At 34.8% G+C, this 20,191-nt stretch overlaps 4 protein-coding genes across 5 annotated transcripts; 3 read left to right on the forward strand and 1 right to left on the reverse strand.

Moving 5' to 3' along the window:
- The first annotated feature begins 53 nt into the window (after window positions 1-53).
- Window positions 54-5,620, forward strand: LOC107432686 (glutamate dehydrogenase 1). Of its 2 annotated transcripts, XM_016043873.4 has the most exons (10): window positions 54-268; window positions 3,036-3,159; window positions 3,408-3,521; window positions 3,658-3,879; window positions 3,965-4,039; window positions 4,135-4,251; window positions 4,349-4,599; window positions 4,753-4,828; window positions 4,904-4,990; window positions 5,083-5,620. In XM_016043873.4, the coding sequence occupies exons 2-10, from the start codon at window positions 3,052-3,054 to the stop codon at window positions 5,266-5,268; spliced, it is 1,236 nt and encodes a 411-aa protein (XP_015899359.2). In that variant the 5' UTR covers window positions 54-268; window positions 3,036-3,051; the 3' UTR covers window positions 5,269-5,620. The 2 variants fall into 2 exon arrangements, with proteins under 2 accessions (XP_015899359.2, XP_048321455.1); XM_048465498.2 differs by lacking the exon at window positions 54-268 and having other exon boundaries at window positions 2,830-3,159.
- Window positions 5,621-6,375: 755 nt separating this feature from the next.
- On the reverse strand, window positions 6,376-8,742 carry LOC125419453 (putative H/ACA ribonucleoprotein complex subunit 1-like protein 1). Its single transcript, XM_048465499.2, has 4 exons — window positions 8,464-8,742; window positions 7,957-8,108; window positions 7,751-7,866; window positions 6,376-6,763 (listed from the first exon to the last, which is right to left on the reverse strand). Exons 1-4 carry the CDS (start codon window positions 8,624-8,626, stop codon window positions 6,598-6,600), a joined length of 597 nt encoding a protein of 198 aa, XP_048321456.2. The 5' UTR covers window positions 8,627-8,742; the 3' UTR covers window positions 6,376-6,597.
- Window positions 8,743-9,813: 1,071 nt separating this feature from the next.
- Window positions 9,814-12,677, forward strand: LOC107407133 (ADP-glucose phosphorylase). The gene is made up of 3 exons (XM_016014365.4): window positions 9,814-10,402; window positions 11,063-11,353; window positions 12,039-12,677. The coding sequence occupies exons 1-3, from the start codon at window positions 9,914-9,916 to the stop codon at window positions 12,297-12,299; spliced, it is 1,041 nt and encodes a 346-aa protein (XP_015869851.2). The 5' UTR covers window positions 9,814-9,913; the 3' UTR covers window positions 12,300-12,677.
- Window positions 12,678-13,236: 559 nt separating this feature from the next.
- LOC107407534 (T-complex protein 1 subunit theta) lies at window positions 13,237-19,808 on the forward strand. Its single transcript, XM_016014825.4, has 13 exons — window positions 13,237-13,549; window positions 13,719-13,981; window positions 14,140-14,286; window positions 14,375-14,536; window positions 15,068-15,145; window positions 15,902-16,035; window positions 16,229-16,301; window positions 16,377-16,454; window positions 16,561-16,683; window positions 16,853-16,947; window positions 17,467-17,676; window positions 18,222-18,279; window positions 19,345-19,808. The coding sequence occupies exons 1-13, from the start codon at window positions 13,402-13,404 to the stop codon at window positions 19,408-19,410; spliced, it is 1,635 nt and encodes a 544-aa protein (XP_015870311.1). The 5' UTR covers window positions 13,237-13,401; the 3' UTR covers window positions 19,411-19,808.
- The last annotated feature ends 383 nt before the right edge of the window (window positions 19,809-20,191 follow it).

Genomic DNA, 20,191 nt, shown 5'->3' on the forward strand with positions numbered 1-20,191 from the left:
TACTTCTATCTCACATTACTCTTTTCCTTTTTTTTTTTTTTTTATGTTCCCAGAATTCATCATTCCTTTGGGAATTAGATTCTGATTTTGGCATATTGGTTTTACATATACATATATATATATACACACACACACAAACACACATAAATTTGCTCTTAGATTCGAAGTTCATCTCCTGGAGATCCAAACCCAGCTAGCCTGGCAGCTCTCTCTCTTTCTCTTTCTGTGCTGAACTTTGGACAGACCCCTCTTCTCCATATTTTATTTGGTATAACTTTTACTTAATTTCCTCTAGCTTCTTATTATTATTTATTGAATATAATTATATATATTTGTTTTTTATATCATATACTTTCATAAAGTCTATTTCAATTCTCTTGTGGGTGGTACGTGGGTCGTTAATGCCGGCTCTGTAGGTAGGCAGACACATGCATATGTTGGGTTTTTGCTAAGCAGTGAGAGAGAGAGAGAGAGAGTCTGAATGGGTATGTGTTTGTGTTTTTTTCTTCTTGGCTGTCCTGAATTTGAACTTTAATTTTTCCTTTTCTGCCAAAAAATCAATTTCTGGTTTGGATTATTGGTGGTATATCTTTGGTGGAACCATCATTTTCATGCTTTTTGCAATTGCATCTGCATTTGGCTAATTGGCTACAGTTTAATAGCCGTGACAGTTTGTTATTAATTTACAAGCTTATTTTACTCGGCTTCTTTTTCTTATGGTTTAGAAAATTTTCATTTTCCGAAGCCTTTTGTCAAAGTGTTGACCTGCACGATTAAAAGTTTAAAATTACCTTCTTTTTTTTTTTTTTTTCCTAAAGAAATTTAAAATTTATGAAAAAAAAAAAAATTATGGAAAACCCTACACTGCGTTCTTGGTTCTATATGAGTGCCTAAACTTTCTAAGGTTAAGGATCATGTAGTTTTTAAGTAATATTGAATTTTTTTTATATTTTTATATTTTTTTTGGTGGAAAGTAGTATCGAATTGGGTCTACTAACTTTTATTTTTTTTATTTTTTATTTTTTTTTTCTGGATCCTCAGCAATCTTATAAAATACGAGATTGAAATTTGAAAGGTTGAGGAATTGGCGTTTCCTTTAATTTTTCTTCTTTTGGGTATTCGAAAAGGTGGTTTATTGGGAAAGACTTGCTGGTAGCTCCAAACAAGTTTGTAATTAAGAATTAACCCACAAAATGCACTTGTTTTATTAATTTATGGAAATTGGTTACTATACGGATGCATATGTCTATAGGCATCCTCTCTTTTCTATCCAACATTAATTTAAAATTTTTTTAAAAATATATATTTATGGTTTGGGAAATTCTAAAAAAAAAAAATAAAGGTTTTATCCCTGGATTGTTCATGCAATAACATTCACAAAAGTTTTCAACCTCTCAAATGTAAATGTTTTTTATTTTTTAAGCTGGTTTTTTGGGGCAAATGTTTCTCAACATCACCAACTCATCAACCAATTGGGAACCTTATCCCAATTGGTTATAAAACTTTTTAAACAAAGACCAATTTGTGTTCTTCTTTTAAAACACAATCATCATTCATATCCCAAAACCCATTAGCTAAGATCAATGGTTGGTGCAGACATGCATGAATCTCCCCTCCTTGTCAGTTACAGATCAGAATTCCAAGTGTGTACAATATTTTAATGAAGTTCGTATTATTTTATACCATATCCTTTCGAGTCAAATCGAGGCGCCACGTTTTACTCAGTTATTTATTTATTTTGATATGTATATATATATATATATATATATATGATCATGGCATGTGAGAGTTTGCTCCTTCTGATAAATCTTTTATAAAATAATTTCCATGTGGTTTGCAAATCTTGTATGAACTTTGTTGCATAAATTACTGTGTGTTCCATGTACTTTAACTAATGATTTTAGGATTAATCACCAGAACCTTTTTATTCTAGCTTCGAAAGTAATCAGATTGTGTCTCTAGATTGAGTAACAAATAAAATGATAATAATAATATAACAACAATATAGTTATAAGAGACAAACAGAGCAACTTGCTTGGAAAAAAATATGTAACTGAACAAAGATCTAGCTCTGTACCTAATACTATATTTATAAATTATTTCCATAACATGTTGTCTGTTAAAGCTTATATATGTAACAAATAAATTTGTACTGTATTTATAAATTGTTTCCATAATATGTTGTCTGTTAAAGCTTACAGATATATATATATAAAATAAATAAGTAAACATTGTTCAAGTTGTACACATGTTGCCGCGTGATGAAAAATCTAATCAATGCGAAAAACGAAATCCAGAAATATACCATCAGGTATACTAATTTGACGATCTAATATCTTGTTAAATGTAACATGAGGATTTTCCCTAATCTATTTTGTCATTAATTTATTAAATCATGAAAAACAGGACAAATAATTATTTGTCAAAATAATATCAAGTATACATATGTATGAAATGCTAGTAGATTCTGATGGAAGAACAAAACTAATTATATGGTCAATATTGGTAGTTTCTTATTGTTCTAATGGAAACAACATAGTTTTTAGATTGCATGGAGAAATTTGAGATCAAACAGTAACAAAAAATGTACTGGTGGTCAAGTTTAAGCTTCTTGAAAGCAACCAAATAAGAATTATTGGTGTTGAAATTTATTTTTTTAAGTCAATCCTAGAAGCTGCAGGTCAGATTTTACTTTGCCTTTTCAACAATATGTCGTCTAATGGTATCTAACTTTCTGTATACCCACATAGAATATTGCATATTAGTGACCGAAAAACAAAAACGTGTAATTTTCTTTGCATAATAATTGTTGTTTATAATTTTTTTCTCGTTTTTCATTTTTGCCAAGTCTTAATTTTGGTACAAGACTTCGATTAATAATTTGTTATAGACTTGTGGGTGTTTTGGCCTTGTTTTTGCTCATTATAAAAGCCATCGATCTTGTTCTTCTTCTTCATCTTATTCTTGGTTTTCCGTAGTTCCATACAAGTGTCTCAAACTTGTTTCTTTGTTTACCCTTTTTTTACCGACTACAGTGCCAAAAAGAACACCATGAATGCTTTGGTGGCTACGAACAGAAACTTTAAGCTCGCAGCTCGGCTTTTGGGTTTAGACTCCAAGCTTGAGAAAAGTTTGCTAATACCCTTCAGGGAGATTAAGGTAAGCAAATTGCAATATTTCTTACTTTGTTATGTTCGGCAATGGAGGTAGAAACACCGATCACCTAGCTTGCAATTGGGTTAGCTCTGCTTTCTGTAATGCATAAAACATGAAGATGAATTTGGTTATAAATTTGATGTAATTGGTTTCAATGGATCTGTTTGGTTTCTGATAAAATGCCTCAGTGGTTTTTCTTGGTTTTTGACACTGCTGCTTTCATTTCATTTTCCTTTTGATCAAATTTTCAGGTGGAGTGTACCATACCTAAAGATGATGGCACTTTAGCATCTTTTGTTGGTTTCAGGGTTCAACATGACAATGCTAGAGGGCCCATGAAAGGAGGAATCAGATATCACCCAGAGGTGAGTTATTTTAGTCTAATTTTTAAACCCTGTATGAATTACTAACATAGTGGTGAAAAAAATTTGCAAAATTCTCTGCAAATTTTCGCAAATGATATAGGGTTTGGACTGAATGGTTGTTAAATGGATGATACAGGTTGACCCAGATGAGGTGAATGCTTTAGCACAGCTAATGACATGGAAGACAGCAGTAGCGAATATCCCATATGGAGGTGCCAAAGGTGGGATAGGATGTAACCCAGGGGATTTAAGCGTATCTGAACTGGAAAGGCTTACAAGAGTTTTCACCCAAAAGATACATGATCTTATTGGGGTACACACTGATGTTCCAGCCCCAGATATGGGAACAGGACCACAGGTTGAGTTCGGCAGAGATTTTTCTTTGTTTTAGCTGTTATTGGCTTGAAAATGCCATTTATTGAAATTTCTTTGTTTTTGAACAGACTATGGCATGGATACTAGATGAATACTCCAAATTTCATGGTTACTCACCTGCGGTAGTGACTGGCAAACCCACGGTAAGTATATATTAAAAAAAAAAAAAAAAAATTCCAAGAAAATAGTCTGATTTGTGTAGCAAATTTATATTTAACTCTCTAATTTTCTAAATCAGGATCTTGGTGGATCACTTGGAAGAGATGCAGCTACAGGGAGAGGAGTACTTTTCGCAACAGAGGCTTTACTTAAAGAGCATGGGAAGAGCATCTCCGGACAGCGGTTTGTTATACAGGTGATCTTATATTTTACACTGGAGATGATCAAAGAAACAAAAGCTTGGTTTAACTTTCTTGATTAATATATTAATATGTTATATCTTCCATTTTCAGGGTTTTGGTAACGTTGGCTCCTGGGCTGCACAGTTAATCCATGAGAATGGTGGCAAGATTGTTGCAGTAAGTGACATCAGTGGAGCTATAAAGAACAGCAAAGGAATTGATATTCCAAGTTTACTTATCCATGCCAAAGAAAACCGCGGTGTCAAGGGATTCCATGGAGGGGATCCAATAGATCCCAAGTCAATATTGGTTGAGGACTGTGATATTCTCATCCCAGCTGCTCTAGGAGGTGTCATAAACAGGTCCTCTTTTATTATCCATTTGAATCAGCACTTGTTCATGTTAATTTAGGTTCCTCAGCAGATAAAATCTGGTTTTCACTTCGTTTGTTTTATTGGTGAAATGAGTATAAAATTATATAAAATCTGAATGCTCTTTTCTTTGTTTGATTGAAGGGAAAATGCAAACGACATAAAGGCCAAATTCATAATTGAAGCAGCTAACCATCCAACTGACCCTGAGGCCGACGAGGTAAGTTTCTGTCAGCATTTTAGATTATGGAGTTTAAAATGCCAGTTATCTCCTAAGTATTTTCCTGTTTTGCAGATTTTGTCAAAGAAAGGAGTAGTCATTCTTCCTGATATATATGCAAACTCAGGAGGTGTTACTGTTAGTTACTTTGAGTGGGTTCAGGTAGTTTGCCAATGACAAAATTTTTGCATCAAAACTTTAAACTGCTCAGATTTCTTATACTTTTTTGGTTTTGGTTGTTTTGTGCATTGCAGAATATACAAGGTTTCATGTGGGATGAGGAGAAGGTGAACAATGAGTTAAGGACATACATGACAAAAGGGTTTAAAGATGTGAAGGAGATGTGCAAAACCCATAATTGTGATCTCCGAATGGGAGCCTTCACTCTCGGTGTTAACCGAGTTGCACGAGCTACTGTTCTTAGGGGCTGGGAAGCCTGAGATTAATTATTTTCTCTTTGAATAAAGATGACTCTAATGGGGTTCCCTTAGTTTGGTCTTCTTTCTCTTGCTCGGGAAGAAATTCAGCAGTTGTTTCATTATTTTTAGTTGTTGCCTTGAATATTCCTGTCTGGGTTTTATGGTTTGACTCAAGAACAGAAGCAAAATTTACATCGAAACCTAAAGCATCCAAGACGACGAAGCCCACCAGACAGATTTAGAGCACCGTCCTACATTAATCCGGTAATTTCGGATTAAGTGTGTTTTAGATATACATGCAAGTTGGAAATAAAATGTACAACGTAACAAACAGTAATTCTCTGTTTATGTTGTACAGCTTATTAATTTATTACGTATTTTTCAGTTAACAGAACTCTTAAAAACCACCAAATAAAGTTGTCTCTATGACGTTGATGACCTTCACTGAAAGTAATCTGAAAAGGGTAAAAAATCAGTCTTTCCTGAACAGTAAAGAGTAAAGAGAATACAATCAGAAAAACAAACTGATAATTTGTTGGAGGGTTAATTACACAAGCCAAATTGTATGGTAAACTGATAATTTGTTGGAGGGTTAATTACATAAGCCAAATTGTATTGTAAAAATATCTGATAAAGCACACATTATAATCTCCCGCATGCACATAAATGCTGGTTTTGAAAAAGCCAATCTCTGTTAAATCTAATTAAAGCAAACACCATTCTAGAAGCAGACCTCAGAGTCATATTTGGCGCGTCCAACAAAAACAGAGAAAAAAGCTACATGCTGCCAATCTTTATTTAAAACGCAATAACTCATTTTTAATCAATTTTTGTCACAAGAGGACACTGAACCCCTTAGGAGAAACTCCAAATTGATGACCAAAGTGGATGCTCATTTAGACTCTCACCTCTGAAACTCAAAACGCATTCCCAGATGCTTTTGAAGATGTGGCAAACGAGTTCAAAGGTCAAATTTTGATGTTGAAATGCAAAAACAGAACAAATAGTAGTGGCACCCTGTATGAACAAGAACAACCACCTAGAAAGAGGTGCAACTGAGGATTCGGTAGCATAATAGAATACTCCAAAAACAATACCAATCACATGTCAAGTAGGCAGCCCATGATCTCTTCAAGACGAGTACTATAAATTTAGAATGAGAATTAAAAAAGAACCCAAAACCATTGTACGTCCACATTGCTGCTGGGTCAAAATTACAATATGCAGTGAGACTAATCACTCAATTAAAAAGAAAATGTCAATATTGAAACTGATTGTCCATCGTTGTGAGGCCTATGCATCCAAAAGTAATAACAGAAAAGGAGAAGAGCAGTAAAAATATTACATATTCTAAAATCTCCCTCTACCCCTAAAGCCACCACGACGGCCACCACCTCTGGGTGGGCCGCCTCTGCCTCCACGTGGACCTCCTCTTCCACGAAAGCCACCATCTCGGCCACCACCTCTACCTCCCCCTCGGCCTCCTCCTCGGCCTCCACCTCGAGCACCCTGTCCCCTGAAACAGAAACCAGCCAATTACATTGCTTTTAAATGCGAAACATAATGTTAGATATATTTCATGATCGGATGACTGCAATAATAATGGATCTTTTTCAAGGGATTTAAGGAGCATGCATGAACACTTCTAGAGGTACACAGGATGCAGAACAATGCTAAGAGAAACCGAGAAAGAAACAGAATGATGCACTGGCTGTTACTATAAGCTGATTTTTAACTACTATCTAAATTCCCACAGACAATATACATCCATGGCAGCCAAATAACAGAAAGTTCTGCATGGAAGCTTCCTTAAGAACCATGTTGGCTGAGAAGGGGGGCACAATATAAACAACCAAGAATAGGTCAAAAACTGCATTCATAAAACATCAAAGCAAAAACTGCACTAATCATGTGACCTCATGAATTCTCCCCAAGCCAAACAGCTAAAAAGTAGCCTAGCTGATTGGTAGTGGTGAAAGAAATGCCTAACACAAGAAGAAACTCGGAACACATGTCCAAAAATATTAATAGTTTGTAAATAGAATATTCAAAGCAACCATCTCAGATAATGATTTGCATTTAAGTTCAAATTCAATTAGAACATTAAAAAACAAGGAAAGACAACATTGTCAAGAATTATGCTGTACCTGAAATCAAGAACTTGGCTAAAAAGATTTTATGGTATCAACTACACGATCAAAAACAGAGTACTACCACTCACCTACCTCTCAAAACTCAACTTCTTCCCTCCAACTCTGCAAATCCAAAATAAAAACTAAATATGGGGCTAATTTGAGGTTATGCAGGTTGAACCTTGAATTCCATATTGTCTAACTAGGGAATCCCCTGCTACCCATAAACACACTTCTAGAGTTCTAGAGGTCAAGGCTGAGAATAGACTCTTCATATGACTTGGAAATGAATAATTATAATTCTCACTCAACTTATAAAAAATAAAGAAATCAACTGTCTTCCGTAATAATGAAATAATGGTAAAGCATACTTTGGCTGTGTAAGAAATCTTTCCAACGGCAAAAGCTTAGCTGGGTCAATGAAGAACTTATCACCGGCTGAATAAGAAGTTGCCACAATGCCTTCCATCATTTTAATCGAAAAATGCTGCAATTGCAACAAAAGGAAAAATATATAAGTGAAGCTAAACACAAACTACAAGGAGCAAAAAGTACCAATGCACACAAGAGAACTCACAAACTCATTGATGGGGCCAAAGATTTCATCAACTTTCCCTATCTGGGTCTTGTTCTGCAAATAGATAGGTGCATTAAAGAAGGGTACTTTCTTGTCAGTCAAAGCCTTTGTGACTGCATCACCCTCACATGCATGAAGAAATTCCGATACCTCTGTGTACACCAAGAACCAATAAATAAGTGTTTAATCTAAATGTGCAAAGAGAAAAATTGACAGAGATAAAAACCAGATGAAACAATAAGCATAAAACCAGTTTTAAGTTTTGCAGAGATTTCCAGTTTCTAATCATCGTTAAATAAAATATATACTGAGAAAATGTTCATCATCAAAACCCAACATTTCTTAGCCTTTTTTCCTTCTTTGTTATTGTCACAGAAGCCCAAACTCATAGATTATTTTCCAGCTTCACTCACTCTCACACTAAAAATGCTTTGAAGTTTCTCATTAACCAACCAAGAAACACAGAAAGGGGCATAGCAAAATGAAAAAAAAAAAATGTAAACACACCTATGACTTGCTCGGGAGGACCCTCATCACGAAACCCACCGCCGAAACCGCGGCCACCGCCGCGACCTCCGCGGAAACCACGGCCACCGCGGTCCCCACCTCCGCGGCCGCCACGGTCTCCACGGCCTCCCCTAAAACCACCACCGCCTCTCGGAGGTCTCATTGGTCTTTTTGACGGGACAATGAAGGACGAATTCGCTAATAGTTAAAAGGAGCTCTCGAGTCTCGGCAATGGCGGACTTTGCTTTTTGAGTAGTGAAGTCGTAAGGGTTTATGTTGTTAGGGTTTTGATGTTCAGTACATAGAAGATGACCAAATTGCCCCCTCTTTTGTTTCACCAAGCTCCTAATCAAAGAAATAAATAACTTAAAATTAAAGTATTATATTTATACACAAATATATACTAAAAATTTAAGATTTTAAGAAAAAATATATTTAAAGCAAATAAAAATTTAAAAATTAATTATTGACTATACTTTGACTATCGTAGAAGAAGAAATGTTTAATAAACGATCCGTATTTTTTTTTTAAATTTTGTAAAAATTATCAAATTTATTTATTAAATGTTAAGTACCAACTTGTAATATTGTTTTATGGGTAATTGTGTTTTTTTTCTTTTAACTGAATATGTTTTGGTATTTTTATTTACTGAAAATTTTTTAACACTTTAGTTTTTTGAAGTTAAATTTTTCTTAAATTGTCAAAACATGATTAATTTAAAAATTATTTATGCAACTGTAATTCAACTTATGAACATTTGTGTGAGTAAAATTTAAATTTAGAGACTAAAATATCAAAATGAAAAAATTCAGAGAGTCAAATATTAGATCCGATTCAATTATTGGGAAACACATCAAAATTACTCTTTTATTTTTTATTTTTTATTACATTAACTTGTTTATAAATACAAACCATATTATAATATGCAACAAATTAAAACTTATTGTTAACCTAGGTTATAATGGGATAATCAAAATAACAATAATTATTAGTGTTGGATTAAAATAATAATTACTAGTGTTAGCTCCACATTTTGGATTCATTAAACAAAAAAAAAAAAAAAAATTCTGCTTTCCCAATTTATATATATATAATAATTATTATTATTATAAAAAACAAACAAGTAAAAGAACAAAAAAAACTTACTGGTGTCAGATTGCTTGGTTAAACTTTCAATAATCACTACAAGATAACACTCTAGCATAGTGTATCACAAAACTCTAATGCTGAGTTTTGCAAGCACACTTCTGTTAAAAAAAAAAAAAAGAAAAAAGAAAAAATAAATAAATAAATTTTGCCAAGCTCACAAACAAAAGAATATACATATATGGAGACATTTTTACAAAAAAAGGTGCTTTCTTTCTTCTATAATTCCTTTAGCAAAAACGACATCGTAATACCACCAACCGATAATAACTAATCGACCAAAGAGACAAAAAGCAAAACAGCAATGGCAGAAGAATCACCGGCTCGGAGCTCCCAGCTGAGAAAAGACCCGGTAACGAACCGGTGGGTCATATTCTCACCCGCCAGAGCCAAGCGACCGTCCGACTTCAAGTCCAAGTTCCCCCAAAACCCTAACCCTAATCAACAACAATGCCCCTTCTGCATCGGCCACGAGCACGAGTGCGCACCCGAGATCTTCCGCCTCCCGCCCGACAGCCCGGATTGGAAAATCCGGGTCATCCAGAACCTCTACCCCGCTCTCAGCAGGGAAATTCCTGACCGCCCATCTGTTCCGAACCCTGATTCAGATCTGGGTTCGGCTCCATGGGGCAGGGTTTTGGACGGGTTCGGTTTCCACGACGTTGTGATCGAAGCCCCGGTCCACTCGGTCCAGCTATCTGATCTGTCGCCGCGAGAGATCGGTGAGGTTGTCCTTGCTTATAGGAGGAGGATTGAGCATATTGCAAGCTGCGATTCGATCAGATATGTCCAGGTTTGGTTCACTCCTTCTGGGTCTTCAATTTGGAAAAATTCTCAATTTCACTGAAATTTTATTATGCAATTTTTAACGTGCAATGTTTTTAAAAGTGTAAAGTTGATTTTTGCTGGGTTATTTTAATTCGAAGATGTTAGTAATGTACGTAGCGAATCATATAATAATTGAGTTAATATATTTAAAATTTTGGTTTTTCATTATTCTTTTCTCAATAGTTCAAGATTATATTTATCATTGTATAAATTTTTTCTTTACATGTTTGAAAATTTTCTATTAGAATTGTGATACCTGAAAGAAATTAATCAAAAAAATAAAAGCATAATGTTAAGAATTGATTCTCAAATATATGATATGAAAAGAGTTTATGAGCTCTGCTCATGATAATGAAGCTAGTAAAACCATAGCTTATAGAGCTGAACTAGTAAGGATTGCGGTTGGATTCAAGATTAAATAATTTTTCTTTCTTAGGTTGATATCTTAGCCGGGTTTGTTTACAGTTTGTATGGTTCTTATCTGAATAAGTCATTTGGAAGTATGATTTGGAAAGGGAAATTCGTTTTTCATGTGAAATATCACCTCTTCTCTCTTTTTTCCCTCTCTTTCTCCATCTCATTGTGCATAACCTTTTAAGCTGATGTTCGTTTTATGCTTTAAAAGGTTTTCAAGAACCATGGTGCATCTGCTGGGGCGTCGATGAGTCATTCTCATAGTCAGATACTGGCTCTTCCAGTTGCTCCTCCTGCGGTTTCTACACGACTTGGCAGTATGAAGGAGTATTTTGACAAGACGGGAAAATGTAGTATTTGTGAACTTCATTCGGAGGACATTTTGATTGATGCTTCATCCCATTTTACGTCCATTGTCCCTTTTGCTGCTACATTCCCATTTGAGATATGGATCATTCCCCGGGATCACTCTCCACATTTCCATGAAATAGATAGTGAGAAGGTAATATCATCACATCCTTATCTTCATTTGTTTACTGATTTTGCTTCTAGATCACAAATGGGAGACAATTTATTATCTTACTTAATTTAGCCAATGAAGCATATGTGATTGTAAATAATCTATTCTATGTACATAATTGTTGCCTGCTTAGGGAGGAAGATAGAACTGCAAGTATTATTATTATTATTTTTTTTTTGGTTGGTCCTTGAATAAATTTTAAGAACTATAGTACATTACTTTTAGCTTTTTGAACGCAAAATAAAAATAAAAATCAGTGGTAATAAAAATTCATTCTTGGTGGTTGCTGATGAGGATGTTCTTGATGAATGGCCAAGTTATGAAAGTGGAACACTATGTTGAATAAGATTGAAAGAAAATGATAAGTGAATTATTGGTGTTTATGTGAAGATTGAAGTATAAGGAAAAGAATACTGGCTTTGAATAAGAGTAATAATTCTACACAAAATGGCATTAATAATGTTGAAGAACACCATCTTTGCTACAGAAATCTTGATGAGGGCATTCTATGAAGAATGTTGATTGGGTCATGAGTGGCTGGGAAAACCTTCAAGCCAATTTACATTTCACAACTTAGTTGCAAGTTTTTTTCTTCTATGACTATGGATGCAAATTGTATCAAAATGATTTAAATACTTATTTAGCTTGCTTGATGTTCACTTTGCAGGTTGTTGACTTTGGCGGTTTACTGAAACTTATGCTGAGAAAACTATCCTTGCAGTTGAACAATCCACCATTCAATTTTATGATTCAGACATCGCCACTTCATGTTAATGATTCAGAGAAACCTTATTCTCATTGGTTCTTACAGATAGTACCTCAATTAACGGGGGTAGGAGGGTTTGAAATTGGAACTGGATGCTACATAAATCCTGTTTTCCCTGAAGATGCTGCCAAAGTTTTGAGGGAAGTGAATGTTTCATTTTAAGAATAGTAAACTGGATTCCCAGAAAATACACGTTTTTAACAAGAGAGATTATTATGTAATGAAGAAACCGATGGTCAAATACTATCTTGTTAGTTCTGCCATGGAATCTGCAAATGAATATGAGAAAAGTCAAAGATTATTTGTTAGAGGTTACAAAGAGAAAGGTCCTGCTGATTTGGGATACTTTTTGTTTTAGAGACTCTATGAAATGTAATAATGCTTGGCCTTGAACCTGATAAAGAGGAATAAAAAGAAATTCCTACTCTCCAGGTTTTACATTACACTCTTCTGCAGTCTTGATGGAACTGTTTCAGATTGTACTGGTACAGACATTGACAAAAACCTATATCCAACAAGAATAAATTTATTGTTCTGTTTCGTTTCGGCTTTTGGTTTTCTCTGTGGAAAAGAAAATGATGGTCATAAAATGTAAAATATTCTTTTACCTTTTTCTTATGAACTTTTTACAAAATTTAGGTGACATTCATGAAGCAGACCAATTTGATTAAATTCTTGGAAGTATTTGTTTAAAAGGGCCTTTTGGAAATGAAAGCCCAACAATTATGTCAAACGATAAAATAAAATGTTTTTTTTGTATTTTTTGTTTTACTAATAATAGATAATTAGCTAAACAAAAGAAATTGTTCCATAGAAAATCCTAAATAAAAATGGTCATGACGTTTAAAAAATATCCAATCTAATCTTAAATATAATTATACATTTGTAAATGCACAATAAAATAAAGTAAAATTTTTTTAGTGGGGTTAAAATCCAACCCTATTCTCCCAAAAGAAATCCAGCCCAATTAAACAAATTTGACGGGCTGGGTTGGCGGGGAAAACCCGCCCAAGTCTCAAGCCAGTTGTCAGTCATTTATCCTAAACTCACTGTCTGGTGAGTTTAGCCTCCATTTTAAAACCCACGCCGAACAAGGAAGCACTAGTTCTAGGGCTTTCCGGTCTCTCTCTTTCTCACACATATACACACTCTCTTTTTGAAGTTCCAGAGCAAAACCATTTCCAGAGGTTTTGGTATTTCTCTCTCTAGCTTTCTCTCTCTATCTCTCTGTGCTTTTTGGGTGTTGAAGAAAAAGTAGAGGAAGATGGGGTACCAAATGCAGCCGTACGGAATACAAGCAATGCTGAAGGAGGGTCACAAGCACCTCTCTGGTCTCGACGAAGCCGTCGTCAAGAACATCGATGCTTGCAAGCAGCTCTCCGTCATCACCCGCACTTCTCTCGGTCCTAATGGTATTTTCACATTTCCCCCCATTTTGCTATACTCTCAAATCTTTGCTCTGAAAGATCCAGATGTTGAAAATGATTTTTTTTTTTTCTTCCTTGGTTTTTGTTTTTTAGCATTTGGGTTTGTTTGTTCTTGTAGAATAATTGTTTTCTGGATAATTTTGAACTTTCTTAGGTATGAATAAGATGGTCATCAATCATCTGGACAAGCTCTTTGTCACGAATGATGCTGCTACCATTGTGAATGAACTCGAAGTTCAGCATCCTGCTGCCAAGATTTTGGTTTTAGCGGGAAAAGCTCAACAGGAAGAAATTGGGGATGGTGCTAATTTGACAATTTCTTTCGCTGGGGAGCTTCTTCAAAATGCAGAGGAACTTATCAGAATGGGGTTGCATCCAAGTGAGATCATTAGTGGATATACTAAAGCCATCAATAAGGTTACTTAGTTTCTTAGACTGTTTAGTTATATACTAAAGCCATCAATAAGGTTACTTAGTTTCTTAGACAGTTTGGTTACTGGGATTTTGATGTCGAACGGTTTTCTAGATGTAGAATGGTTCTTGATGTCTTTGGTCTTTTCTTGAAAACGTTTCAGACAGTTGAAATCTTAGATGAACTGGTGGAGAAAGGGTCCGAGAATATGGATGTGCGCAATAAGGAACAAGTGGTGTCTCGAATGAAAGCTGCTGTTGCCAGCAAGCAATTTGGACAAGAAGATATTTTATCCTCTCTTGTTGCTGATGTAATTACAGCTTACTTATTCTGCTTACTAATCTTCATCCTTTTTGGTCAGAATGTTGTTTATATATGTTTGTCATTGGCCAACACAGGCATGTATCCAAGTATGCCCCAAGAACCCAGCAAACTTTAACGTGGACAATGTGCGTGTTGCAAAGCTTTTGGGAGGGGGTTTGCATAATTGTACAATAGTTCGTGGCATGGTGTTGAAAAGTGATGCTGTTGGGAGTATAAAGCGGATGGAGAAGGCCAAGGTTAGTACTCGTTATTTCTGTTTGTGTTGAGCTTAAGCATATGTGCTTGTTCATGAACTATTCTGATTTGGTCTTTCAAGTATTTTTCTAGGTAGTTGAAGTTATTTTGTTTTAGTTTTGTTATTTTTTATTAAGGGATAAAATTTCTGGTTACTTTCTAGGCTGCTTATCCTACGTGGATTGTAGGTACATTTTTTAGAATTGTGTTTAATATATGTAACATTATTCAATTTAGATAAGTTTGTGGAGCTATGCTCTTAATTCTACAAACATGGGCAAACCTTTGAATGTGTTGGCGATTGCTTTGTATTAATGTTCTTCTTTTGTGTTCGTTTTCCTTTTTTTTTTGGGTTTTGTTTTGTTTTCCTGTATAAAGGCATGCAATACATAGTTTCAATGAGTTTTGTGCTTCATTCAAGTATTTTTTTAGCAGATTATCTATTCAACCTTTTGTTATGTGGTACTAATGTAAACTGGAATGTGCTTTAGTGCAGCTTCCCGAACTTTTATAATTTGTGAAAACTTTTTCAGGTTGCTGTGTTTGCTGGTGGTGTTGACACCTCTGCAACTGAAACAAAAGGAACCGTCTTAATTCATAATGCTGAGCAGGTAACTTATTGAGGAGGACTTTCTTGTGTCATGGTTATGTTGATTTGAAAGGATTCTGTCTTTAGATTGTCTATTTATTAGGAGATTAGTCAATTAATAGTGTTGTTAACCTATTATAATATGGTGTGTTTGTGTGTGCATGCATGCATGGATACTTATTCATGTTCATATGTTGGTAAAGAGAAGGGGTCAGCATGTTGAGTACTATCTACTCTTGCATTCTTTTTTTTTTTTTTTGGTTTTTGGGGTCCCTTGGTTAATGTCTAACTAGTTTATTTTTTGTTTACACATAAGGGAGTTGGATATATATCTTATGTGTATTTCAGTATGCATCTGCCGGAGCCCTAGGTTTGACTGAAGCTTGAACAACCAGCTTGAGTTTCATAATTTCACTTGAGGAAAGTTGTCCAAGCTCGAAGTAGATTCCAGCTTGAACAATCCAACTTGAGTTTAGAATCCCTACATTTTTTCTCTATAAAACTATAGGTTGTACTTTTGTATGCTTAATGGAAGTATAATCTTTATCATAAACATTGGCTGGTAACCATGAGCTTGGGCTCAATTATTAAATTCGCCTCTATCTAGGCTTTAGCTTGGATTGATTTTTAACTAAATTAGCTTGAGCAGAAACCCAACTGAAACCAACTTGAACAGTTTGTTTTTGTCTATACTTCAGGTTTAATAAACTACCTAGGTTTTTTAATGTTTGGTGTGTATTTAAAATGGCTTCTAATAGTTTTTCTTGGAATGCTGTAGCTAGAGAATTATGCTAAAACTGAAGAAGCTAAAGTTGAGGAGCTCATCAAAGCAGTCGCAGATTCAGGGGCAAAGGTAATTGTCAGTGGAGCAGCAGTTGGAGAGATGGCACTGCATTTCTGTGAACGTTACAAGTACAACTTCTATTTTCTCCTTTATTAAATTGTTCTTTTCATGCAAGTATGGATTATACTTTTATGCATGTTGCACAATTATGAGAGTTGATAGTGGGGCATAGTTTTTCATTGTAGTATGCCAAATGATTAAGATTCTGTTTAGAGGCACTTGAAGCTTTTGTAGTAATTTAATTTGAATTCTTGCTTGCAGGCTCTTGGTTCTCAAGATTAGTTCAAAGTTTGAACTAAGACGATTTTGCCGTACAACCGGTGCAGTTGCTATGGTAAGGCTACTACCAGTAATAATGTGTTGAAACTTTTTAATATTCTTTTTAATATTCTTTTTATTCTTATATCAGTTGAAGCTTAGCCGGCCAAATCCGGATGATCTGGGATATGTCGATTCGGTTTCGGTTGAAGAGATTGGTGGTGTTAGGGTAAGTAAAATATTGTAGCCTTATTTGTTTAAAAGTTTGTATTCTTCATATCAAATTGTTTTGCTCCTTTTCCCCATATTTTAACAAGTTGTATAATGTTATTTAGGTCACTATAGTGAAGAACGAAGAAGGTGGAAACTCTATATCAACTGTGGTTTTACGAGGAAGCACTGATAGCATACTAGATGACCTTGAAAGAGCAGTTGATGATGGTGTCAATACTTACAAGGTAATTTTGTACAATGTTTTCATTTTGCCTGTTTGTTTGAGGATGGTTTTTATCTGCATTTGTAATCATTTTTTAGGATATAGTTTCTGATAATAGTTTCTAAATTAGGCTTATTTGGCTTGGGTTTTTTTGACTTGAATATCTGTGCTCAATACATTTCATTCGTCAGGCTATGTGCAGGGACAGCCGTATAGTTCCTGGAGCTGCAGCTACAGAAATTGAGTTAGCTAAGAGAGTGAAGGAATTCTCTTTTAAAGAAACAGGGTATCGGTTTTTTTTTTTTTTTTCCTTTTGGCTTAATAATTTAAAACCATTGTAAAAGCCAATGTGGCTAGACTATCATCAATTTTGGTGATTTTTTATTGTGTGATGTTCTATGCAATAGAGATATTGCTCCAATCTTTCTGTTGGAGGAAGATAGATGGTTGTGGTGCCTCACCAATTTTAGAAAATATAACATTGAAACTTGTCCGTGAAAATAAAAATGAATTGTGTTACTTTTGTTGCTTTCTAGGAAATCAAATTGATTTCTTACGATTATAATTTAGGGGACTGTCAAAAGTTTCTGAGATAAATTAACATTTTATGTTGTGAACTATTTTACAAGGTATTTTCATTTCTTCCTATTTGAACTGTGAAAAGCTTTTGCGCATGGCTAGTTTGGCTGCCTTAAGAAATATATAGAATGTTGATATTAGACAGATGATTGGAATTTGAACATTCTATACTTTTGTCTTCTTATAGTGGAAAATTTAACTAATGTTTACAGCAATGGCTTTGCAGGTTGGATCAGTACGCTATAGCAAAATTTGCAGAAAGTTTTGAGATGGTTCCTAAAACTCTAGCTGAGAATGCTGGGCTTAATGCAATGGAGATCATTTCTTCTTTATATGCTGAGCATGCATCTGGAAATGCTAAAGTTGGCATTGACTTGGAAGAAGGTGTTTGCAAGGATATCTCAACTATGAATGTTTGGGACCTTCATATTACCAAGTAAGCTAGTTCCCATATTTTCTTTTTGAAAGTTTAGGTAGAATGCTTTTACTGTTTTAGCTATGCTTCTATGCATGTTTGGAAGAAGTGTTTGCAAGGATATGTCAGCTAAGGGTTCCCTGCTCCTATCAAGTCAAGTGCTTTAGTATTTTCCTGTATAGTTGGTTCCTTCATGATATCCAATTGACTCTGAGTATATCTAAGTGATTGTGTCAACCTTTTTGAAATTTTCTATAAAAATTTACAGATAGGAATACATTATGGAGTGTTGCTTAGCTATTGGCATTTATATGGAAGGAAATATAGATGCCTAGATCTATTAGATTGCCTAGATCTATTAGATTAACTAAGTAGTCATACTTAAAAAGCACTATAGATATTGTGGTCTTGTAGATAAAGTGTTGCAGTCTTTTATGCAGGTCAGAGTTTATAATTTTTTTGGGTTATTTTTAATAATAACACAAGAATGTTTTTATTTTGAGAGAAATTATAATTATTGTGTGCGATGTTGGCGTGATTCATTTTTCTTGGACTATTAATTCCAGATTCTTTGCTCTCAAGTATGCTGCAGATGCTGCCTGCACTGTGCTACGTGTGGACCAGGTAATTAACTAGTAATAATTGATCATGGATTCTGTACTTGCCGTACACTTCTCTAATATTTGATCTTTCACCTTTCAGTCCCTGGTTGAACCTGGTTAAATTTAGATTATGAGTAATTGGTGAATGGTGATGAGTTGGATCTTTCTTCTAAGCTCTTAAAGAAGAAAAAATGAGCATCTAAATGGAGTGTAAATAAATTCGTAGTCCAGACTAGGTCTCCCTTACAATGTGTAGACAATGCACAACAGTTCCATGATTTATTGTATCCAGAATAATAAATGCTTGATGTGAGTAAATAATTTTTTGTTTTTCTTCTTAATCAATCATGATGCTTGGAGCCCTACTAGTCTCCCAGGGTTTAATAAATTTTAAGGTATTGAATGTATAACCTTCTTGTGGGATTATTGATGTCATCAAACATGCTGTCCCTAAACAATCTCTCATAAACGTTTATATGACAACTTGTTAGTTAAATTCTTATCTAAAGATTGCAACATGATTTAGAAGATGATGAAAAACAAAGCTAGCTGAAGTAAAATAAAGGAAGAGGTAATCATGAAATTGCTTTAAGATGTGTGAAGCTTAGTATTGTTCCAGACCCCTCACCGTTGAATATAACTGGTTAGTGAGTTTCAAGACTCACAAAATTGTTCAGGTCCCCCCCCCCCCCCCCCCCCCCTCTTTGATTGTTAACTTCAAAGATGTTTGAATCTGCCAAGAACTGTTGTGAAGCAGTTGCAGTTCAAGGTTCTCTACATGCAATGACATGCATATTTACGAATTTGATGATTAATAAGCCTACAAAATGGAATTTTGAAAATATCATCACATACAAATTCCCACCTTGAAACAAAGTGCAAACAGTTTTTGGTCACTTATCAAGATACTGACTTGTATTGTATCTGTTTTATTTATTTATTTTTCCAAAAAAAGTCTTTGCCACCAAATTGGTGGTCAATGTCAATTAGAAGTAACACTATCTAATTAAGCACATTATGCCTGATATAATGATACTATGTTTTTATCGTTAAAAAGTTTTTTGACTAATCATTGACTACCTTGCAGATTATAATGGCAAAGCCAGCGGGTGGTCCAAGGAGAGATCAGCCTGCAGGGATGGATGAAGATTAAACTTTTTGCATGACAAATGAACATTTGAATCTTGCTTGTATTGCCCTAGGGCAGGTTCTTGAACTTGGTTTAGGCATCTTCTGTTTTCTTCAGATGCCAAAATATGTCATTCGGAAAAATTTTGTTTGTGATGAAAGAAATGTATATGCCACTTGTAACCGTGCTTTATGCGAGGATGATAAACCTGTTATGCACTTTGTGGTCCGGTTGTAGCTGAAAACATGAGTGGGTGCTTGAGCGATATTTAGCTAGATTGTCCCAGTGAAATATTTGGTGGTGCTTGAGCGATATTTAGTTAGATTGCCCCAGTGAAATATTTGGTGAAAATATGTTTGTTGTCTTTCCTCTATGACTTACCCCATTAACATGATTTTACGATTTTGTTGGGTGCTCAAAAAGCTCTTGATAATCAAAAGTTTTAACTGTTCTTAATCAATTGCTTATGATTCTACGGTAAAGCGTGGAGCTGGACTTTGATTGGTCTGCCGTGTTAGGCCATGTTTCATAGAGAAGATAAAGAACTGGATTCTACAGTAGTCTCAAAATGCTTTATTATTTGACATAATATCCGTGTAATAGAGTGAAAACTTAGCCCTCGGTAATGTTAATGGATGCTTAATTTGAAAACTTCTACGTTTCAACTTCAACCAACCATTGTATAGGTGATGGGGTGCAATGAACGTTTAATAAACAGAAATAAGGCAAAAGCCAATCGTTGGGTGATAGTTGATTTTATGGCAACCTGAAGTTTATTTGTTCGGCGAAAAAATACCACTATTTG

Source organism: Ziziphus jujuba, chromosome 11, assembly GCF_031755915.1.
Source record: "Ziziphus jujuba cultivar Dongzao chromosome 11, ASM3175591v1".
NCBI lineage: Eukaryota > Viridiplantae > Streptophyta > Magnoliopsida > Rosales > Rhamnaceae > Ziziphus > Ziziphus jujuba.

What these genes read in the sequence shown, in the direction of transcription:
- LOC107432686 (XM_016043873.4), top strand. Translation starts at nt 3,052, where the DNA reads ATGAATGCTTTGGTGGCTACGAACAGAAACTTTAAGCTCGCAGCTCGG. An exon ending in GAATCAGATATCACCCAGAG is followed by an intron (nt 3,522 to 3,657) that starts GTGAGTTATTTT and finishes TGGATGATACAG; the next exon opens with GTTGACCCAGATGAGGTGAA. An exon ending in CTAGGAGGTGTCATAAACAG is followed by an intron (nt 4,600 to 4,752) that starts GTCCTCTTTTAT and finishes GTTTGATTGAAG; the next exon opens with GGAAAATGCAAACGACATAA.
- LOC125419453 (XM_048465499.2), bottom strand. Translation starts at nt 8,626, where the DNA reads ATGAGACCTCCGAGAGGCGGTGGTGGTTTTAGGGGAGGCCGTGGAGAC. An exon ending in TTGGCCCCATCAATGAGTTT is followed by an intron (nt 7,867 to 7,956) that starts GTGAGTTCTCTT and finishes TTGCAATTGCAG; the next exon opens with CATTTTTCGATTAAAATGAT. An exon ending in AGATTTCTTACACAGCCAAA is followed by an intron (nt 6,764 to 7,750) that starts GTATGCTTTACC and finishes TTTCTGTTTCAG; the next exon opens with GGGACAGGGTGCTCGAGGTG.
- LOC107407133 (XM_016014365.4), top strand. Translation starts at nt 9,914, where the DNA reads ATGGCAGAAGAATCACCGGCTCGGAGCTCCCAGCTGAGAAAAGACCCG. An exon ending in ATTCGATCAGATATGTCCAG is followed by an intron (nt 10,403 to 11,062) that starts GTTTGGTTCACT and finishes ATGCTTTAAAAG; the next exon opens with GTTTTCAAGAACCATGGTGC. An exon ending in ATGAAATAGATAGTGAGAAG is followed by an intron (nt 11,354 to 12,038) that starts GTAATATCATCA and finishes TTCACTTTGCAG; the next exon opens with GTTGTTGACTTTGGCGGTTT.
- LOC107407534 (XM_016014825.4), top strand. Translation starts at nt 13,402, where the DNA reads ATGGGGTACCAAATGCAGCCGTACGGAATACAAGCAATGCTGAAGGAG. An exon ending in TATCCTCTCTTGTTGCTGAT is followed by an intron (nt 14,287 to 14,374) that starts GTAATTACAGCT and finishes TGGCCAACACAG; the next exon opens with GCATGTATCCAAGTATGCCC. An exon ending in CAACCGGTGCAGTTGCTATG is followed by an intron (nt 16,302 to 16,376) that starts GTAAGGCTACTA and finishes TTCTTATATCAG; the next exon opens with TTGAAGCTTAGCCGGCCAAA.